This window comes from Pristiophorus japonicus, unplaced genomic scaffold, assembly GCF_044704955.1.
Source record: "Pristiophorus japonicus isolate sPriJap1 unplaced genomic scaffold, sPriJap1.hap1 HAP1_SCAFFOLD_411, whole genome shotgun sequence".
NCBI classification, from domain to species: domain Eukaryota; kingdom Metazoa; phylum Chordata; class Chondrichthyes; family Pristiophoridae; genus Pristiophorus; species Pristiophorus japonicus.
This window is the reverse complement of record NW_027253992.1, coordinates 489,779-508,982: the sequence shown is the minus strand read 5'-3', so window position 1 is coordinate 508,982 and position 19,204 is coordinate 489,779. Positions and strand designations below refer to the sequence as shown.

Here is a 19,204-nt window from a genome sequence, read left to right as displayed (position 1 = left end):
ACAGTATTCAGTCTATTGAGTTATTTAATACACAACAATAACCTTCATATCAGAGCTGAGCCGTCCAGGGATGATGTCAGGAAGCACTTCTTCATACGGAGGGTAGTGGGAATCTGGAACTCTCCCCAAAAAACTGCTCGGCTTCGGGTGGCAATGAAAATGACAAAACCGAGATTGATCGATTTTTGTTGGGTAAGGGGATTAAGGATTATGGAACCAAATTGGGGACATGGAGTTAAGATACAAATTAGCCGTGATCTGATTGAATGATGGACCAGGTTTGAGCGGCTGAATCACCTCCTCCTGCTCCTTTTAGGCTTTTGAAGTTGTGGAAAGCTGTGGTGAGGGGGCTCCGTCCTGCCCTCTGCCACTCGCTGTGCCAGCAGAGAATTCGTGTTCAGGTGCTGCACCTTTCCAAGCAGAGCGTCAGAGTATCCTGAGAATGTGAAATGCGTTACAAGTTTGATATTTCTTTATTTGGGGAAAGGAGTCAACTTGTCTTCAGATCAGAGCGGCAATACTTTAGTAGGGCAAAGGTCAGGGGCTGAATGGGGAAACACCCGGAATGTGTGAGTAATCTGACGATTCGTCACAGCTACGTGTTGGCCGACAGCCCACGGGACTTGGTCGTTGGCTTAAAGCCTGACTCCTCCCCTGATCTCTGTTACCATGACAACCCACTCCTGCCCCGAGCGTTACTCATTATTGATTGAGGTTTAACTGTTTGCTCTGTTCTCAACCACTTTGGATAATGCTATCTTTAAACCTCTTTCCTTTTTTCTCCTTTCCAGAGGGTTCGAGCGTTGCCGACATTTCATTATTGATGTAAGCGAGGGCGGAGAGTACAACATCTCCGGAGAGCTGAACTCCCACCACACACTGCAGGACCTGGTGACGTTTCACAGGCGGGTTCCCATTGCCCCGTTCACTGAGTGTCTGACTGTGCCCTGTGGACAGGTAGGAGGCTGGCATCGGCACACAGTCGCTACCATTGAGTTAGTGAATTGGCATTAAGGCCATCACATGGTTTTATAAAGCTGCCTGTGACCGTGTTCCGTACACAGCAACGCTCCATTGGCCACAAGTTATCAACAATATCGCCATCTCCCCTGAAATCCACAGGTTGCACAATTCTACCTGTCTGTTCAACTGATACAGTGAGGGGTCACACTGATACAGTGAGGGGTCACACTGTCACTGATACAGTGAGGGGTCACACTGTCACTATACAGTGAGGGGTCACACTGTCACCCTGATACAGTGAGGGGCCACACTGATACAGTGAGGGGTCACACTATCACACTGATACAGTGAGGGGTCACACTGTCACACTGATACAGTGAGGGGTCACACTGTCACACTGATACAGTGAGGGGTCACACTATCACACTGATACAGTGAGGGGTCACACTGTCAATGATACAGTGAGGGGTCACACTGTCACACTGATACAGTGAGGGGTCACACTATCACACTGATACAGTGAGGGGTCACACTGTCACACTGATACAGTGAGGGGGTCACACTGTCACACTGATACAGTGAGGGGTCACACTATCACACTGATACAGTGAGGGGTCACACTGTCAATGATACAGTGAGGGGTCACACTGTCACACTGATAGTGAAGGGTCACACTATCACACTGATACAGTGAGGGGTCACACTGTCACACTGATACAGTGAGGGGTCACACTGTCACTGATACAGTGAGGGGTCACACTGATACAGTGATGGGTCACACTGTCACTGATACAGTGAGGGGTCACACTGTCACTGATACAGTGAGGGGTCACACTGATACAGTGATGGGTCATACTGTCACTGATACAGTGATGGGTCACACTGTCACTGATACAGTGAGGGGTCACACTGTCACTGATACAGTGAGGGGTCACACTGTCACACTGATGCAGTGAGGGGTCACACTATCACACTGATACAGTGAGGAGTCACACTATCACACTGATACAGTGAGGGGTCACACTGATACAGTGATGGGTCACACTGTCACTGATACAGTGAGGGGTCACACTGTCACTGATACAGTGAGGGGTCACACTGATACAGTGATGGGTCATACTGTCACTGATACAGTGATGGGTCACACTGTCACTGATACAGTGAGGGGTCACACTGATACAGTGATGGGTCATACTGTCACTGATACAGTGAGGGGCCACACTGTCACTGATACAGTGAGGGGCCACACTGTCACTGATACAGTGAGGGGTCACACTATCACACTGATACAGTGAGGGGTCACACTATCACACTGATACAGTGAGGGGTCACACTGTCACTGATACAGTGAGGAGTCACACTATCACACTGATACAGTGAGGGGTCACACTGATACAGTGATGGGTCACACTGTCACTGATACAGTGAGGGGTCACACTGTCACTGATACAGTGAGGGGTCACACTGATACAGTGATGGGTCATACTGTCACTGATACAGTGATGGGTCACACTGTCACTGATACAGTGAGGGGTCACACTGTCACTGATACAGTGAGGGGTCACACTGTCACACTGATGCAGTGAGGGGTCACACTATCACACTGATACAGTGAGGGGTCACACTATCACACTGATACAGTGAGGGGTCACACTGTCACTGATACAGTGAGAGGCCACACTGTCACTGATACAGTGAGGGGCCACACTGTCACTGATACAGTGAGGGGTCACACTGTCACTGATACACTGAGGGGCCACACTGTCACTATACAGTGAGGAGTCACACTGTCACTGATACAGTGAGGGGTCACACTGTCACTGATACAGTGAGGGGTCACACTGTCACTATACAGTGAGGGGTCACACTGATACAGTGATGGGTCATACTGTCACACTAATACAGTGAGGGGGTCACACTGTCACTGATACAGTGAAAGGTCACACTGATATCAACAATATCGCCATCTCCCCTGAAATGCACAGGTTACACAATTCTACCTGTCTGTTCAACTGATACAGTGAGGGGTCACACTGATACAATGAGGGGTCACACTGTCACTGATACAGTGAGGGGTCACACTGTCACACTAATACAGTGAGGGGTCACACTGTCACTGATACAGTGAGGGGTCACACTGTCACACTGATACAGTGAGGGGTCACACTGTCACACTGATACAGTGAGGGGTCACACTATCACACTGATACAGTGAGGGGTCACACTGATACAGTGATGGGTCATACTGTCACTGATACAGTGAGGGGTCACACTGTCACTGATACAGTGAGGGGTCACACTGTCACTGATACAGTGAGGGGTCACACTGATACAGTGATGGGTCATACTGTCACTGATACAGTGAGGGGTCACACTGTCACTGATACAGTGAGGGGTCACACTGTCACTGATACAGTGAGGGGTCACACTGATACAGTGATGGGTCATACTGTCACTGATACAGTGATGGGTCACACTGTCACTGATACAGTGAGGGGTCACACTGTCACTGATACAGTGAGGGGTCACACTGTCACACTGATGCAGTGAGGGGTCACACTATCACACTGATACAGTGAGGGGTCACACTGTCACTGATACAGTGAGGAGCCACACTGTCACTGATACAGTGAGGGGCCACACTGTCACTGATACAGTGAGGGGTCACACTGTCACACTGATACAGTGAGGGGCCACACTGTCACTGATACAGTGAGGGGCCACACTGTCACTGATACAGTGAGGGGTCACACTGTCACTGATACAGTGAGGGGTCACACTGTCACACTAATACAGTGAGGGGTCACACTGTCACTGATACAGTGAGGGGTCATACTGTCACACTAATACAGTGAGGGGTCACACTGTCACTGATACAGCGAAAGGTCACACTGATATCAACAATATCGCCATCTCCCCTGAAATGCACAGGTTACACAATTCTACCTGTCTGTTCAACTGATACAGTGAGGGGTCACACTGATACAATGAGGGATCACACTGTGACTGATACAGTGAGGGGTCACACTGTCACACTAATACAGTGAGGGGTCACACTGTCACTGATACAGTGAGGGGTCACACTGATACAGTGAGGGGTCACACTGTCACTGATAGTGAGGGGTCACACTGTCACACTAATACAGTGAGGGGTCACACTGTCACTGATACAGTGAGGGGTCACACTGATACAGTGAGGGGTCACACTGTCACTGATACAGTGAGGGGTCATACTGTCACACTAATACAGTGAGGGGTCACACTGTCACTGATACAGTGAGGGGTCACACTGATACAGTGAGGGGTCACACTGTTACTGATACAGTGAGGGGTCACACTGTCACACTGATACAGTGAGGGGTCACACTGTTACTGATACAGTGAGGGATCACACTGTCACTGATACAGTGAGGGCTGTCACGTTCATACAGCATCCTAATCATATACAACACCCTCTTTCTCACACTGCCGTTTTAACCAAACTCCTGACATTTGTACCCTCTTCTCCTGAGGCAGTCCCTCGGAGTCGAGGAAGACTTGCTTCCACACTAATATGAGTTCTCAGGTGACTGATGAGACCAATGTGGGACCTACAGTCTCTGTCACAGGTGGGGCAGATGATGGTTGGAGGGACGGGTGGGTGGGAGAGCTTGGGTTATCGTACGTTCCTTCCGCTGTTTGTACTTGGCTTCCATTTGCTCCCGGTGAAGAGACTCGAGGTGTTCGGTGCCTTCCTGGATGTTTATCCTCCACTTAGGGCGGTCTTGGGCCAGGGACTCCCAGGTGTCGGTGGGGATGTTGCACTTTATTAGGGAGGCTTTGAGGGTGTCCTTGAAATGTTTTCTCTGCTCACCTGGGACTCGCTTGCCGTGTTGGAGCTCTGAGTAGAGCGCTTGTTTTGGGAGTCTTGTATCGGGCATGTGGCGATGTGGCCCATATAACGGAGCTGGTCGAGTGTGATCAGTGCTTCGATGCTGGGGATGTTGGGCCTGAGCGAGGACACTGATGTTGGTGCACCTATCCTGCCAGTGGATTTTCAGGATCTTGCGGAGGCAGCGTTGGTGGTACTTCTCCAGTGCTTTGAGGTGCCTGCTGTACATAGTCCATGGCTCTGAAGCATATAGGAGAACAGGTATCATTACTGGTCTGTAGACCATGAGCTTGGTGCTGGGTTTGAGGTCCTGGTCTTCAAACACTCTCTTCCTCAGGCGACCGAAGGCTGCACTGGCGCACTGGAGGTGGGTGTTGGACCTTGTCATTGACGTCTGCCCTTGTTGACAGTAGGCTCCCAAGGTATGGAAAATGGTCCACATTGTCCAAGGCCGCGTCGTGGATTTTGGTAATCGGGGGTCAGTGCTGTGTGGCGGGAGCAGGTTGGTTGAGGAACTATGTCTTACGGATGTTTAGTGTAAGACCCATGCTCTCGTACACTTCGGTGACGGTGTTGACGATAGTTTGGAGTTCAGCCTCCAAGTGTGAGCAGACGCAAGAGTCGTCCGTGTACTGTAATTCAATGACAGAGGATGGGAGGCCCTTGGATCTGGCCTGGAGGCGGAGCAGGTTGAACAGTTTCCCGTTTGTTCTGCAGATTAGCCCCACTCCAGCGGGGAGCTTACTGAGGGTGAGATGGAGCATTGCAACAAGGAAGATTGAGAAGAGCGTTGGTGTGATGACACAGCCCTGCTTGACCCTGGTCCGCACGTGTATTGGGTCTGTGGTGGATCCATTGGTCAGGATCATGGCTTGCATGTCATCGTGAAGCAGGCAGTGGATCATAAGGGCAGCCAAATTTGAGGAGGACGCTCCATAATCCCTCACGGCTGACAGTGTCGAAGGCTTTTGTGAGGTCAAAGAAGGTCATGTACAGGGGTTGGTGCTGTTCCCTGCATTTCTCTTGTTTCTGCTGTGTAGTGACGATCATGTCCATTGTGCCCCTTAGTGGGCGGAATCTGCACTGCGACTCTGGGAGGAGCTCTTCAGCCACAGGGAGAAGGCGATTGAGGAGGATTCTTGCGATGACTTGCCCTGTGGCAGACAGCAGGAAAACTGCTCTGTAAGCACCGCAATCGGACTTGTCACCTTTCTTGAAGATGGTCACGTTTACGGCGTCTCTGAGATCCCCTGACATGTTCTCCTCCTTCCAGATAAGTGAAATAAGTTCATATATTCGTGTCAATAGTGCTTCTCCGCCATGTTCTAGTGCTTCGGTGGGGATTCCATCTGCTCCTGAGGCCTTGTTGTTCTTCAGTTGTCGGATGGCCTTTTCTCCCTCGTGCCGGGCTGGGGTTGTGCTGAGATGGTGGCGGGTGGCATGCTGCGGGATGGAGTCGAGGACCCTCGCGTCGAAGACAGAGCCTCGGTTAGGGAGATCTTCGAAGTGCTCCTTCCAGCGGCCAATGACTGCCTCACTGTCCTTGTTGAGTACCTCTCCATTCTTAGCCAGCAGTAGGGTAGGGCCTTAGGTGTTTGGGCCGTAGGTGGTCTTGACTGGGCTAAAGAATCCTTGCATGTCGTGGTTGTCGGTTAGTTGCTGGATCTCCTGTGCTTTCTCCACCCACCATCTGTTCTTTAGGTCTCGAGGTTTTTTGTTGGACCTTGGCCTTCAGCCGTCTGTCGAGCTGCTTTCTTGCTCTCGAGTTGTGTTGCTGTTTCCAGTTCAAGAATGCCTTGCGTTTGCGGCTTATTAACTCCTGGATCTCCTGGTCACTCTCGTCGTTGGTGTTTCCTGGTCGAGTGACTGAGTGTCTCTTCACGGGTGCTGATTATGGAGGGCAGACCAGGCACTGTGGACACTCTGTGTCTCTGGGTCACTGGGAGTCGACAGGTTGGCAGTGAGGCGCTGGCTGAATGGGGCTTTCTTAGCAGGGTCTGTGAGTACTCCAGTGTTGATTTTCCTGCGACATTGTTTCTGTTGCTGACACTGTTTTGGGGCAACATTGATGTTAATGACAGAGAGGATTAGGCGGTGGTCTGTCCAGCAGCCGTCGGCTCCTGTCATGGCGCGGGTGATGGGCACGTCCTTGCGGCCCCTCGCTCGGACGATGACGTAGTTGAGCAGATGTCAGTGCTTGGGGCGAGGGTGTTGCCACGAAGCCTTGTACTTGTCTCTCTGACAGAACAAGGTGTTGGTTATGGCGAGGCTATGTTCTGAGCATTTTGTCAGGAGGAGGGCACCGCTGGAGTTGGTTTTCCCTGCCCCCTCTCTGCCGATCACACCTCCCCAGAGGTCTGTGCCCTTTCTAACTCTGGCGTTGAAGTCGCTAAGGGGGATCAGCTTGTCACTTGCTGGGATTCGGGACAGGGATTGTTCGAGGCTGGAGTAGAATTCCTCTTAGGCCTCGTCTGTAGCTTCCAGTGTTGGGATGTACGCACCGATGAACGCAACGCACTGGTTCTGGGCTAGGGTGAGCCGAAGGGTCGTGAGGCATTCGTTTATCCCGCAGGGGGAGTCTCTGAGACGGCCCACTATCTCATGTTTTACGCCGATGCCCATCCCATGGAGGCGGCGTTCTGCTTCTGGTTTACCTTTACAGAAGAAGTTTAACCACCCCCTGGTTCCATGAGCTGGCCTTCCCCTGTCCGCTGGCTCTCGCTTAGGGCGGCGATGTCGACATCGAAACGTATGAGTTCCTGGGCAACGAAAGCGATGTCACGTTACAATCTGTCGTTGTGGGGGTTGTCCATGAGGGTCCTGATGTTTCAGGTCCAGAACTTCATTTTGAAGGGTGGAAGATGCCTGTGTGTGAGTTCTTTTAACGTGGGGTGGCTGTTGCACACCAGCCACCACAAGGGTTTGGCAGAGCAAGGTCTTGGCCCAGTGGCAAGGGGGTCCAAGATGACTGAAGACCAGGCTCCGCTGCATGGGTCTAGTACGTACACACGCATACTCCGACTGACTTCCTTTCTCCTTCCCACAGGTCCTCTCTCTCTGGGATTCATAGGACGCAGTGTAGGCCTCACAATCTCACTGTTGGCCATAATCTCCTTCCCTGGGCCCCAACCCCGCTCCCGGTCCACGCTGCGCCACTCCCGGATCCCGACCCCGCTCCTGGTCCTGACCCCGCACCTCCCGACCCCGCTCCTGGTCCCGACCTCGCACCTCCCGACCCCGCTCCTGGTCCCGACCTCGCACCTCCCGACCCCGCTCCCGGTCCCGACCTCGCACCTCCCGACCCCGCTCCTGGTCCCGACCTCGCACCTCCCGACCCCGCTCCTGGGCCCCGACCCCGCTCCTGGTCCTGACCTCGTCCCGCTCCCCGGTCCCCAACTCGCCCCGCTCCCCGGTCCCAACCTCGCCCTGCTCCCCGGTCCCAACCTCGCCCCGCTCCCCGGTCCCAACCTCGCCCCGCTCCCCGGTCCCAACCTCGCCCTGCTCCCCGGACCCAACCTCGCCCCGCTCCCCGGACCCAACCTCGCCCTGCTCCCCGGACCCAACCTCGCCCCGCTCCCCGGTCCCAACCTCGCCCTGCTCCCCGGACCCAACTTCGTTCCGCTCCTGGGTCTCGACCTCGCCCCACTCCTGGGTCCCGACCTCGCCTCGCTCCTGGGTCCCGACCTCACCCCACTCCTGGGTCCCGACCTCACCCCACTCCTGGGTCCCGACCTCGCCTCGCTCCTGGGTCCCGACCTCACCCCATTCCTGGGTCCCGACCTCACCCCACTCCTGGGTCCCGACCTCGCCCCATTCCTGGGTCCCGACCTCGCCCCACTCCTGGGTCCCGACCTCGCCTCGCTCCTGGGTCCCGACCTCACCTCGCTCCTGGGTCCCGACCTCGCCCCGCTCCTGGGTCCCGACCTCGCCCCTCTCCTGGGTCCCGACCTCGCCTCGCTCCTGGGTCCCGACCTCACCTCGCTCCTGGGTCCCGACCTCGCCTCGCTCCTGGGTCCCGACCTCACCTCGCTCCTGGGTCCCGACCTCACCTCGCTCCTGGGTCCCGACCTCACCTCGCTCCTGGGTCCCGACCTCACCCCTTTCCTGGGTCCCGACCTCACCTCGCTCCTGGGTCCCGACCTCACCTCGCTCCTGGGTCCCGACCTCACCCCGCTCCTGGGTCCCGACCTCACCTCGCTCCTGGGTCCCGACCTCACCCCGCTCCTGGGTCCCGACCTCACCTCGCTCCTGGGTCCCGACCTCACCTCGCTCCTGGGTCCCGACCTCACCTCGCTCCTGGGTCCCGACCTCACCTCGCTCCTGGGTCCCGACCTCACCTCGCTCCTGGGTCCCGACCTCACCTCGCTCCTGGGTCTCGACCTCACCCCTTTCCTGGGTCCCGACCTCACCTCGCTCCTGGGTCCCGACCTCACCTCGCTCCTGGGTCCTGACCTCACCTCGCTCCTGGGTCCCGACCTCACCTCGCTCCTGGGTCTCGACCTCACCCCGCTCCTGCGTCCCGACCTCACCTCGCTCCTGGGTCCCGACCTCACCTCGCTCCTGGGTCCCGACCTCACCTCGCTCCTGGGTCCCGACTTCGCCCCACTCCTGGGTCCCGACCTCACCTCGCTCCTGGGTCTCGACCTCACCCCGCTCCTGGGTCCCGACCTCACCTCGCTCCTGGGTCTCGACCTCACCCCGCTCCTGGGTCCTGACCTCACCTCGCTCCTGGGTCCTGACCTCACCTCGCTCCTGGGTCCCGACCTCACCCCTCTCCTGGGTCCCGACCTCACCTCGCTCCTGGATCCCGACCTCACCTCGCTCCAGGGTCTTGACCTCACCTCGCTCCAGGGTCTTGACCTCACCTCGCTCCTGGGTCCCGACCTCACCTCGCTCCTGGGTCCCGACCTCACCTCGCTCCTGGGTCCCGACCTCACCTCGCTCCTGGGTCCTGACCTCACCTCGCTCCTGGGTCCCGACCTCACCTCGCTCCTGGGTCCCGACCTCACCTCGCTCCTGGGTCCCGACCTCACCTCGCTCCTGGGTCCCGACCTCACCTCGCTCCTGGGTCCCGACTTCACCCCGCTCCTGGGTCCCGACCTCACCTCGCTCCAGGGTCCCGACCTCACCCCGCTCCTGGGTCCCGACCTCACCTCGCTCCTGGGTCCCGACCTCACCTCGCTCCTGGGTCCCGACCTCACCTCGCTCCTGGGTCCCGACTTCGCCCCTCTCCTGGGTCCCGACCTCACCTCGCTCCAGGGTCCCGACCTCACCTCGCTCCAGGGTCTTGACCTCACCTCGCTCCTGGGTCCCGACTTCGCCCCACTCCTGGGTCCCGACCTCACCTCGCTCCAGGGTCCCGACCTCACCTCGCTCCAGGGTCTTGACCTCACCCCACTCCTGGGTCCCGACCTCACCTCGCTCCTGGGTCCCGACCTCACCTCGCTCCTGGGTCCCGACCTCACCTCGCTCCAGGGTCTTGACCTCGCCTCGCTCCTGGGTCCCGACCTCGCCTCGCTCCTGGGTCCTGACCTCACCCCGCTCCTGGGTCCCGACCTCACCTCGCTCCTGGGTCCCGACCTCACCTCGCTCCTGGGTCCCGACTTCGCCCCACTCCTGGGTCCTGACCTCACCCCGCTCCTGGGTCCCGACCTCACCTCACTACTGGGTCCTGACCTCACCCCACTCCTGGGTCCCGACCTCGCCTCGCTCCTGGGTCTTGACCTCACCTCACTCCTGGGTCCTGACCTCACCCCACTCCTGGATCCCGACTTCGCCCCACTCCTGGGTCCCGACCTCACCCCACTCCTGGGTCCCGACCTCGCCTCGCTCCTGGGTCCCGACCTCACCCCATTCCTGGGTCCCGACCTCACCCCACTCCTGGGTCCTGACCTCGCCCCACTCCTGGGTCCCGACCTCGCCCCACTCCTGGGTCCCGACCTCGCCTCGCTCCTGGGTCCCGACCTCACCTCGCTCCTGGGTCCCGACCTCGCCCCGCTCCTGGGTCCCGACCTCGCCCCTCTCCTGGGTCCCGACCTCGCCTCGCTCCTGGGTCCCGACCTCACCTCGCTCCTGGGTCCCGACCTCACCTCGCTCCTGGGTCCCGACCTCACCTCGCTCCTGGGTCCCGACCTCACCTCACTCCTGGGTCCCGACCTCGCCTCGCTCCTGGGTCCCGACCTCACCTCGCTCCTGGGTCCCGACCTCACCTCGCTCCTGGGTCCCGACCTCACCTCGCTCCTGGGTCCCGACCTCACCCCGCTCCTGGGTCCCGACCTCACCTTGCTCCTGGGTCCCGACCTCACCCCGCTCCTGGGTCCCGACCTCACCTCGCTCCTGGGTCCCGACCTCACCTCGCTCCTGGGTCCCGACCTCACCTCGCTCCTGGGTCCCGACCTCACCTCGCTCCTGGGTCCCGACCTCACCTCGCTCCTGGGTCTCGACCTCACCCCGCTCCTGGGTCCCGACCTCACCTCGCTCCTGGGTCCCGACCTCACCTCGCTCCTGGGTCCTGACCTCACCTCTCTCCTGGGTCCCGACCTCACCTCGCTCCTGGGTCTCGACCTCACCCCGCTCCTGGGTCCCGACCTCACCTCGCTCCTGGGTCCCGACCTCACCTCGCTCCTGGGTCCCGACCTCACCCCTCTCCTGGGTCCCGACCTCACCTCGCTCCTGGGTCCCGACTTCGCCCCACTCCTGGGTCCCGACCTCACCTCGCTCCTGGGTCTCGACCTCACCCCGCTCCTGGGTCCCGACCTCACCTCGCTCCTGGGTCTCGACCTCACCCCGCTCCTGGGTCCCGACCTCACCTCGCTCCTGGGTCCTGACCTCACCTCGCTCCTGGGTCCCGACCTCACCCCACTCCTGGGTCCCGACCTCACCTCGCTCCTGGATCCCGACCTCACCTCGCTCCAGGGTCTTGACCTCACCTCGCTCCAGGGTCTTGACCTCACCTCGCTCCTGGGTCCCGACCTCACCTCGCTCCTGGGTCCCGACCTCACCTCGCTCCTGGGTCCTGACCTCACCTCGCTCCTGGGTCCCGACCTCACCTCGCTCCTGGGTCCTGACCTCACCTCGCTCCTGGGTCCCGACCTCGCCTCGCTCCTGGGTCCCGACCTCACCTCGCTCCTGGGTCCCGACCTCACCTCGCTCCTGGGTCCCGACCTCACCTCGCTCCTGGGTCCCGACCTCACCTCGCTCCTGGGTCCCGACCTCGCCTCGCTCCTGGGTCCCGACCTCACCTCGCTCCTGGGTCCCGACCTCACCTCGCTCCTGGGTCCCGACCTCACCTCGCTCCTGGGTCCCGACCTCACCCCGCTCCTGGGTCCCGACCTCACCTCGCTCCTGGGTCCCGACCTCACCCCGCTCCTGGGTCCCGACCTCACCTCGCTCCTGGGTCCCGACCTCACCTCGCTCCTGGGTCCCGACCTCACCTCGCTCCTGGGTCCCGACCTCACCTCGCTCCTGGGTCCCGACCTCACCTCGCTCCTGGGTCCCGACCTCACCTCGCTCCTGGGTCTCGACCTCACCCCGCTCCTGGGTCCCGACCTCACCTCGCTCCTGGGTCCCGACCTCACCTCGCTCCTGGGTCCTGACCTCACCTCTCTCCTGGGTCCCGACCTCACCTCGCTCCTGGGTCTCGACCTCACCCCGCTCCTGGGTCCCGACCTCACCTCGCTCCTGGGTCCCGACCTCACCCCTCTCCTGGGTCCCGACCTCACCTCGCTCCTGGGTCCCGACTTCGCCCCACTCCTGGGTCCCGACCTCACCTTGCTCCTGGGTCTCGACCTCACCCCGCTCCTGGGTCCCGACCTCACCTCGCTCCTGGGTCTCGACCTCACCCCGCTCCTGGGTCCCGACCTCACCTCGCTCCTGGGTCCTGACCTCACCTCGCTCCTGGGTCCCGACCTCACCCCACTCCTGGGTCCCGACCTCACCTCGCTCCTGGATCCCGACCTCACCTCGCTCCAGGGTCTTGACCTCACCTCGCTCCAGGGTCTTGACCTCACCTCGCTCCTGGGTCCCGACCTCACCTCGCTCCTGGGTCCCGACCTCACCTCGCTCCTGGGTCCTGACCTCACCTCGCTCCTGGGTCCCGACCTCACCTCGCTCCTGGGTCCTGACCTCACCTCGCTCCTGGGTCCCGACCTCACCTCGCTCCTGGGTCCCGACCTCACCTCGCTCCTGGGTCCCGACCTCACCTCGCTCCTGGGTCCCGACCTCACCTCGCTCCTGGGTCTCGACCTCACCCCGCTCCTGGGTCCCGACCTCACCTCGCTCCTGGGTCCCGACCTCACCTCGCTCCTGGGTCCTGACCTCACCTCTCTCCTGGGTCCCGACCTCACCTCGCTCCTGGGTCTCGACCTCACCCCGCTCCTGGGTCCCGACCTCACCTCGCTCCTGGGTCCCGACCTCACCTCGCTCCTGGGTCCCGACCTCACCCCTCTCCTGGGTCCCGACCTCACCTCGCTCCTGGGTCCCGACTTCGCCCCACTCCTGGGTCCCGACCTCACCTCGCTCCTGGGTCTCGACCTCACCCCGCTCCTGGGTCCCGACCTCACCTCGCTCCTGGGTCTCGACCTCACCCCGCTCCTGGGTCCCGACCTCACCTCGCTCCTGGGTCCTGACCTCACCTCGCTCCTGGGTCCCGACCTCACCCCACTCCTGGGTCCCGACCTCACCTCGCTCCTGGATCCCGACCTCACCTCGCTCCAGGGTCTTGACCTCACCTCGCTCCAGGGTCTTGACCTCACCTCGCTCCTGGGTCCCGACCTCACCTCGCTCCTGGGTCCCGACCTCACCTCGCTCCTGGGTCCTGACCTCACCTCGCTCCTGGGTCCCGACCTCACCTCGCTCCTGGGTCCTGACCTCACCTCGCTCCTGGGTCCCGACCTCACCTCGCTCCTGGGTCCCGACCTCACCTCGCTCCTGGGTCCCGACCTCACCTCGCTCCTGGGTCCCGACCTCACCTCGCTCCTGGGTCCCGACTTCGCCCCGCTCCTGGGTCCCGACCTCACCTCGCTCCAGGGTCCCGACCTCGCCCCGCTCCTGGGTCCCGACCTCACCTCACTCCTGGGTCCCGACCTCACCTCGCTCCTGGGTCCCGACCTCACCTCGCTCCTGGGTCTTGACCTCACCTCGCTCCTGGGTCCCGACCTCACCTCGCTCCTGGGTCTTGACCTCACCCCACTCCTGGGTCCCGACCTCGCCTCGCTCCTGGGTCCCGACCTCACCTCGCTCCTGGGTCCCGACCTCATCTCGCTCCTGGGTCCCGACCTCACCTCGCTCCTGGGTCTTGACCTCACCCCTCTCCTGGGTCCCGACCTCACCTCGCTCCTGGGTCCCGACCTCACCTCGCTCCAGGGTCTTGACCTCACCTCGCTCCTGGGTCCCGACTTCGCCCCACTCCTGGGTCCCGACCTCACCTCGCTCCAGGGTCCCGACCTCACCTCGCTCCAGGGTCTTGACCTCACCTCGCTCCTGGGTCCCGACCTCACCTCGCTCCTGGGTCCCGACCTCACCTCGCTCCTGGGTCTTGACCTCACCCCGCTCCTGGGTCCTGACCTCACCCCGCTCCTGGGTCCCGACCTCACCTCGCTCCTGGGTCCCGACCTCACCTCGCTCCTGGGTCTTGACCTCACCCCACTCCTGGGTCCCGACCTCACCTCGCTCCTGGGTCCCGACCTCACCTCGCTCCTGGGTCCCGACCTCACCTCGCTCCTGGGTCTTGACCTCACCCCACTCCTGGGTCCCGACCTCGCCTCGCTCCTGGGTCTTGACCTCACCCCGCTCCTGGGTCCCGACCTCGCCTCGCTCCTGGGTCTTGACCTCACCCCACTCCTGGGTCCCGACCTCGCCTCGCTCCTGGGTCTTGACCTCACCTCACTCCTGGGTCCTGACCTCACCCCACTCCTGGGTCCCGACCTCACCTCGCTCCTGGGTCCTGACCTCACCTCGCTCCTGGGTCCCGACCTCACCTCGCTCCTGGGTCCTGACCTCACCTCGCTCCTGGGTCCCGACCTCACCTCGCTCCAGGGTCTTGACCTCACCCCACTCCTGGGTCCCGACCTCACCTCGCTCCTGGGTCTTGACCTCACCTCACTCCTGGGTCCTGACCTCACCCCACTCCTGGGTCCCGACCTCACCCCACTCCTGGGTCCCGACCTCACCTCGCTCCTGGGTCCCGACCTCACCTCGCTCCTGGGTCTTGACCTCACCTCGCTCCTGGGTCCCGAACTCACCCCGCTCCTGGGTCCCGACCTCACCTCGCTCCTGGGTCCCGACCTCACCTCGCTCCTGGGTCCCGACCTCACCCCACTCCTGGGTCCCGACCTCACCTCGCTCCTGGGTCCCGACTTCGCCCCACTCCTGGGTCCCGACCTCACCCCACTCCTGGGTCCCGACCTCACCTCGCTCCTGGGTCCTGACCTCACCTCGCTCCTGGGTCCCGACCTCACCTCGCTCCTGGGTCCCGACCTCACCCCACTCCTGGGTCCCGACCTCACCTCGCTCCTGGGTCCCGACTTCGCCCCACTCCTGGGTCCCGACCTCACCCCACTCCTGGGTCCCGACCTCACCTCGCTCCTGGGTCCCGACCTCACCTCGCTCCTGGGTCCCGACCTCACCTCGCTCCTGGGTCCCGACCTCACCTCGCTCCTGGGTCCCGACTTCGCCCCGCTCCTGGGTCCCGACCTCACCTCGCTCCAGGGTCCCGACCTCACCCCGCTCCTGGGTCCCGACCTCACCTCGCTCCTGGGTCCCGACCTCACCTCGCTCCTGGGTCCCGACCTCACCTCGCTCCTGGGTCCCGACCTCACCTCGCTCCTGGGTCCCGACCTCACCTCGCTCCTGGGTCCCGACCTCACCTCGCTCCTGGGTCTTGACCTCACCCCTCTCCTGGGTCCCGACCTCACCTCGCTCCTGGGTCCCGACCTCACCTCGCTCCAGGGTCTTGACCTCACCTCGCTCCTGGGTCCCGACTTCGCCCCGCTCCTGGGTCCCGACCTCACCTCGCTCCAGGGTCCCGACCTCACCTCGCTCCAGGGTCTTGACCTCACCTCGCTCCTGGGTCCCGACCTCACCCCGCTCCTGGGTCCCGACCTCACCTCGCTCCTGGGTCTCGACCTCACCCCGCTCCTGGGTCCCGACCTCACCTCGCTCCTGGGTCCTGACCTCACCTCGCTCCTGGGTCCCGACCTCACCCCTCTCCTGGGTCCCGACCTCACCTCGCTCCTGGATCCCGACCTCACCTCGCTCCAGGGTCTTGACCTCACCTCGCTCCAGGGTCTTGACCTCACCTCGCTCCTGGGTCCCGACCTCACCTCGCTCCTGGGTCCCGACCTCACCTCGCTCCTGGGTCCCGACCTCACCTCGCTCCTGGGTCCTGACCTCACCTCGCTCCTGGGTCCCGACCTCACCTCGCTCCTGGGTCCCGACCTCACCTCGCTCCTGTGTCCCGACCTCACCTCGCTCCTGGGTCCCGACCTCACCTCGCTCCTGGGTCCCGAATTCACCCCGCTCCTGGGTCCCGACCTCACCTCGCTCCAGGGTCCCGACCTCACTCCGCTCCTGGGTCCCGACCTCACCTCGCTCCTGGGTCCCGACCTCACCTCGCTCCTGGGTCCCGACCTCACCTCGCTCCTGGGTCCCGACTTCGCCCCTCTCCTGGGTCCCGACCTCACCTCGCTCCAGGGTCCCGACCTCACCTCGCTCCAGGGTCTTGACCTCACCTCGCTCCTGGGTCCCGACTTCGCCCCACTCCTGGGTCCCGACCTCACCTCGCTCCAGGGTCCCGACCTCACCTCGCTCCTGGGTCTTGACCTCACCCCTCTCCTGGGTCCCGACCTCACCTCGCTCCTGGGTCCCGACCTCACCTCGCTCCAGGGTCTTGACCTCACCTCGCTCCTGGGTCCCGACTTCGCCCCACTCCTGGGTCCCGACCTCACCTCGCTCCAGGGTCCCGACCTCACCTCGCTCCAGGGTCTTGACCTCACCTCGCTCCTGGGTCCCGACCTCACCCCGCTCCTGGGTCCCGACCTCACCTCGCTCCTGGGTCTCGACCTCACCCCGCTCCTGGGTCCCGACCTCACCTCGCTCCTGGGTCCTGACCTCACCTCGCTCCTGGGTCCCGACCTCACCCCTCTCCTGGGTCCCGACCTCACCTCGCTCCTGGATCCCGACCTCACCTCGCTCCAGGGTCTTGACCTCACCTCGCTCCAGGTTCTTGACCTCACCTCGCTCCTGGGTCCCGACCTCACCTCGCTCCTGGGTCCCGACCTCACCTCGCTCCTGGGTCCCGACCTCACCTCGCTCCTGGGTCCTGACCTCACCTCGCTCCTGGGTCCCGACCTCACCTCGCTCCTGGGTCCCGACCTCACCTCGCTCCTGTGTCCCGACCTCACCTCGCTCCTGGGTCCCGACCTCACCTCGCTCCTGGGTCCCGAATTCACCCCGCTCCTGGGTCCCGACCTCACCTCGCTCCAGGGTCCCGACCTCACTCCGCTCCTGGGTCCCGACCTCACCTCGCTCCTGGGTCCCGACCTCACCTCGCTCCTGGGTCCCGACCTCACCTCGCTCCTGGGTCCCGACTTCGCCCCTCTCCTGGGTCCCGACCTCACCTCGCTCCAGGGTCCCGACCTCACCTCGCTCCAGGGTCTTGACCTCACCTCGCTCCTGGGTCCCGACTTCGCCCCACTCCTGGGTCCCGACCTCACCTCGCTCCAGGGTCCCGACCTCACCTCGCTCCAGGGTCTTGACCTCACCCCACTCCTGGGTCCCGACCTCACCTCGCTCCTGGGTCCCGACCTCACCTCGCTCCTGGGTCCCGACCTCACCTCGCTCCAGGGTCTTGACCTCGCCTCGCTCCTGGGTCCCGACCTCGCCTCGCTCCTGGGTCCTGACCTCACCCCGCTCCTGGGTCCCGACCTCACCTCGCTCCTGGGTCCCGACCTCACCTCACTCCTGGGTCCCGACTTCGCCCCACTCCTGGGTCCTGACCTCACCCCGCTCCTGGGTCCCGACCTCACCTCACTACTGGGTCCTGACCTCACCCCACTCCTGGGTCCCGACCTCGCCTCGCTCCTGGGTCTTGACCTCACCTCACTCCTGGGTCCTGACCTCACCCCACTCCTGGATCCCGACTTCGCCCCACTCCTGGGTCCCGACCTCACCCCACTCCTGGGTCCCGACCTCGCCTCGCTCCTGGGTCCCGACCTCACCCCATTCCTGGGTCCCGACCTCACCCCACTCCTGGGTCCTGACCTCGCCCCACTCCTGGGTCCCGACCTCGCCCCACTCCTGGGTCCCGACCTCGCCTCGCTCCTGGGTCCCGACCTCACCTCGCTCCTGGGTCCCGACCTCGCCCCGCTCCTGGGTCCCGACCTCGCCCCTCTCCTGGGTCCCGACCTCGCCTCGCTCCTGGGTCCCGACCTCACCTCGCTCCTGGGTCCCGACCTCACCTCGCTCCTGGGTCCCGACCTCACCTCGCTCCTGGGTCCCGACCTCACCTCGCTCCTGGGTCCCGACCTCGCCTCGCTCCTGGGTCCCGACCTCACCTCGCTCCTGGGTCCCGACCTCACCTCGCTCCTGGGTCCCGACCTCACCTCGCTCCTGGGTCCCGACCTCACCCCGCTCCTGGGTCCCGACCTCACCTCGCTCCTGGGTCCCGACCTCACCCCGCTCCTGGGTCCCGACCTCACCTCGCTCCTGGGTCCCGACCTCACCTCGCTCCTGGGACCCGACCTCACCTCGCTCCTGGGTCCCGACCTCACCTCGCTCCTGGGTCCCGACCTCACCTCGCTCCTGGGTCCCGACCTCACCTCGCTCCTGGGTCTCGACCTCACCCCGCTCCTGGGTCCCGACCTCACCTCGCTCCTGGGTCCCGACCTCACCTCGCTCCTGGGTCCTGACCTCACCTCTCTCCTGGGTCCCGACCTCACCTCGCTCCTGGGTCTCGACCTCACCCCGCTCCTGGGTCCCGACCTCACCTCGCTCCTGGGTCCCGACCTCACCTCGCTCCTGGGTCCCGACCTCACCCCTCTCCTGGGTCCCGACCTCACCTCGCTCCTGGGTCCCGACTTCGCCCCACTCCTGGGTCCCGACCTCACCTCGCTCCTGGGTCTCGACCTCACCCCGCTCCTGGGTCCCGACCTCACCTCGCTCCTGGGTCTCGACCTCACCTCGCTCCTGGGTCCCGACCTCATCTCGCTCCTGGGTCCCGACCTCACCTCGCTCCTGGGTCTTGACCTCACCCCTCTCCTGGGTCCCGACCTCACCTCGCTCCTGGGTCCCGACCTCACCTCGCTCCAGGGTCTTGACCTCACCTCGCTCCTGGGTCCCGACTTCGCCCCACTCCTGGGTCCCGACCTCACC

The 19,204-nt window shown here is 62.4% G+C and overlaps 1 protein-coding gene across 2 annotated transcripts in view; it reads left to right on the top strand.

Annotated features, from left to right (window-relative positions):
• The window catches only part of LOC139250690 (hematopoietic SH2 domain-containing protein homolog), a 63,871-nt gene that overhangs the window by 30,541 nt on the left and 14,126 nt on the right, over window positions 1–19,204 (top strand). For both annotated transcript variants that reach the window (XM_070873066.1, XM_070873067.1), the window contains exon 4: window positions 792–957. In XM_070873066.1, the coding sequence (XP_070729167.1) occupies window positions 792–957 (166 nt within the window). The remainder of the gene's footprint in view (window positions 1–791; window positions 958–19,204) is intronic.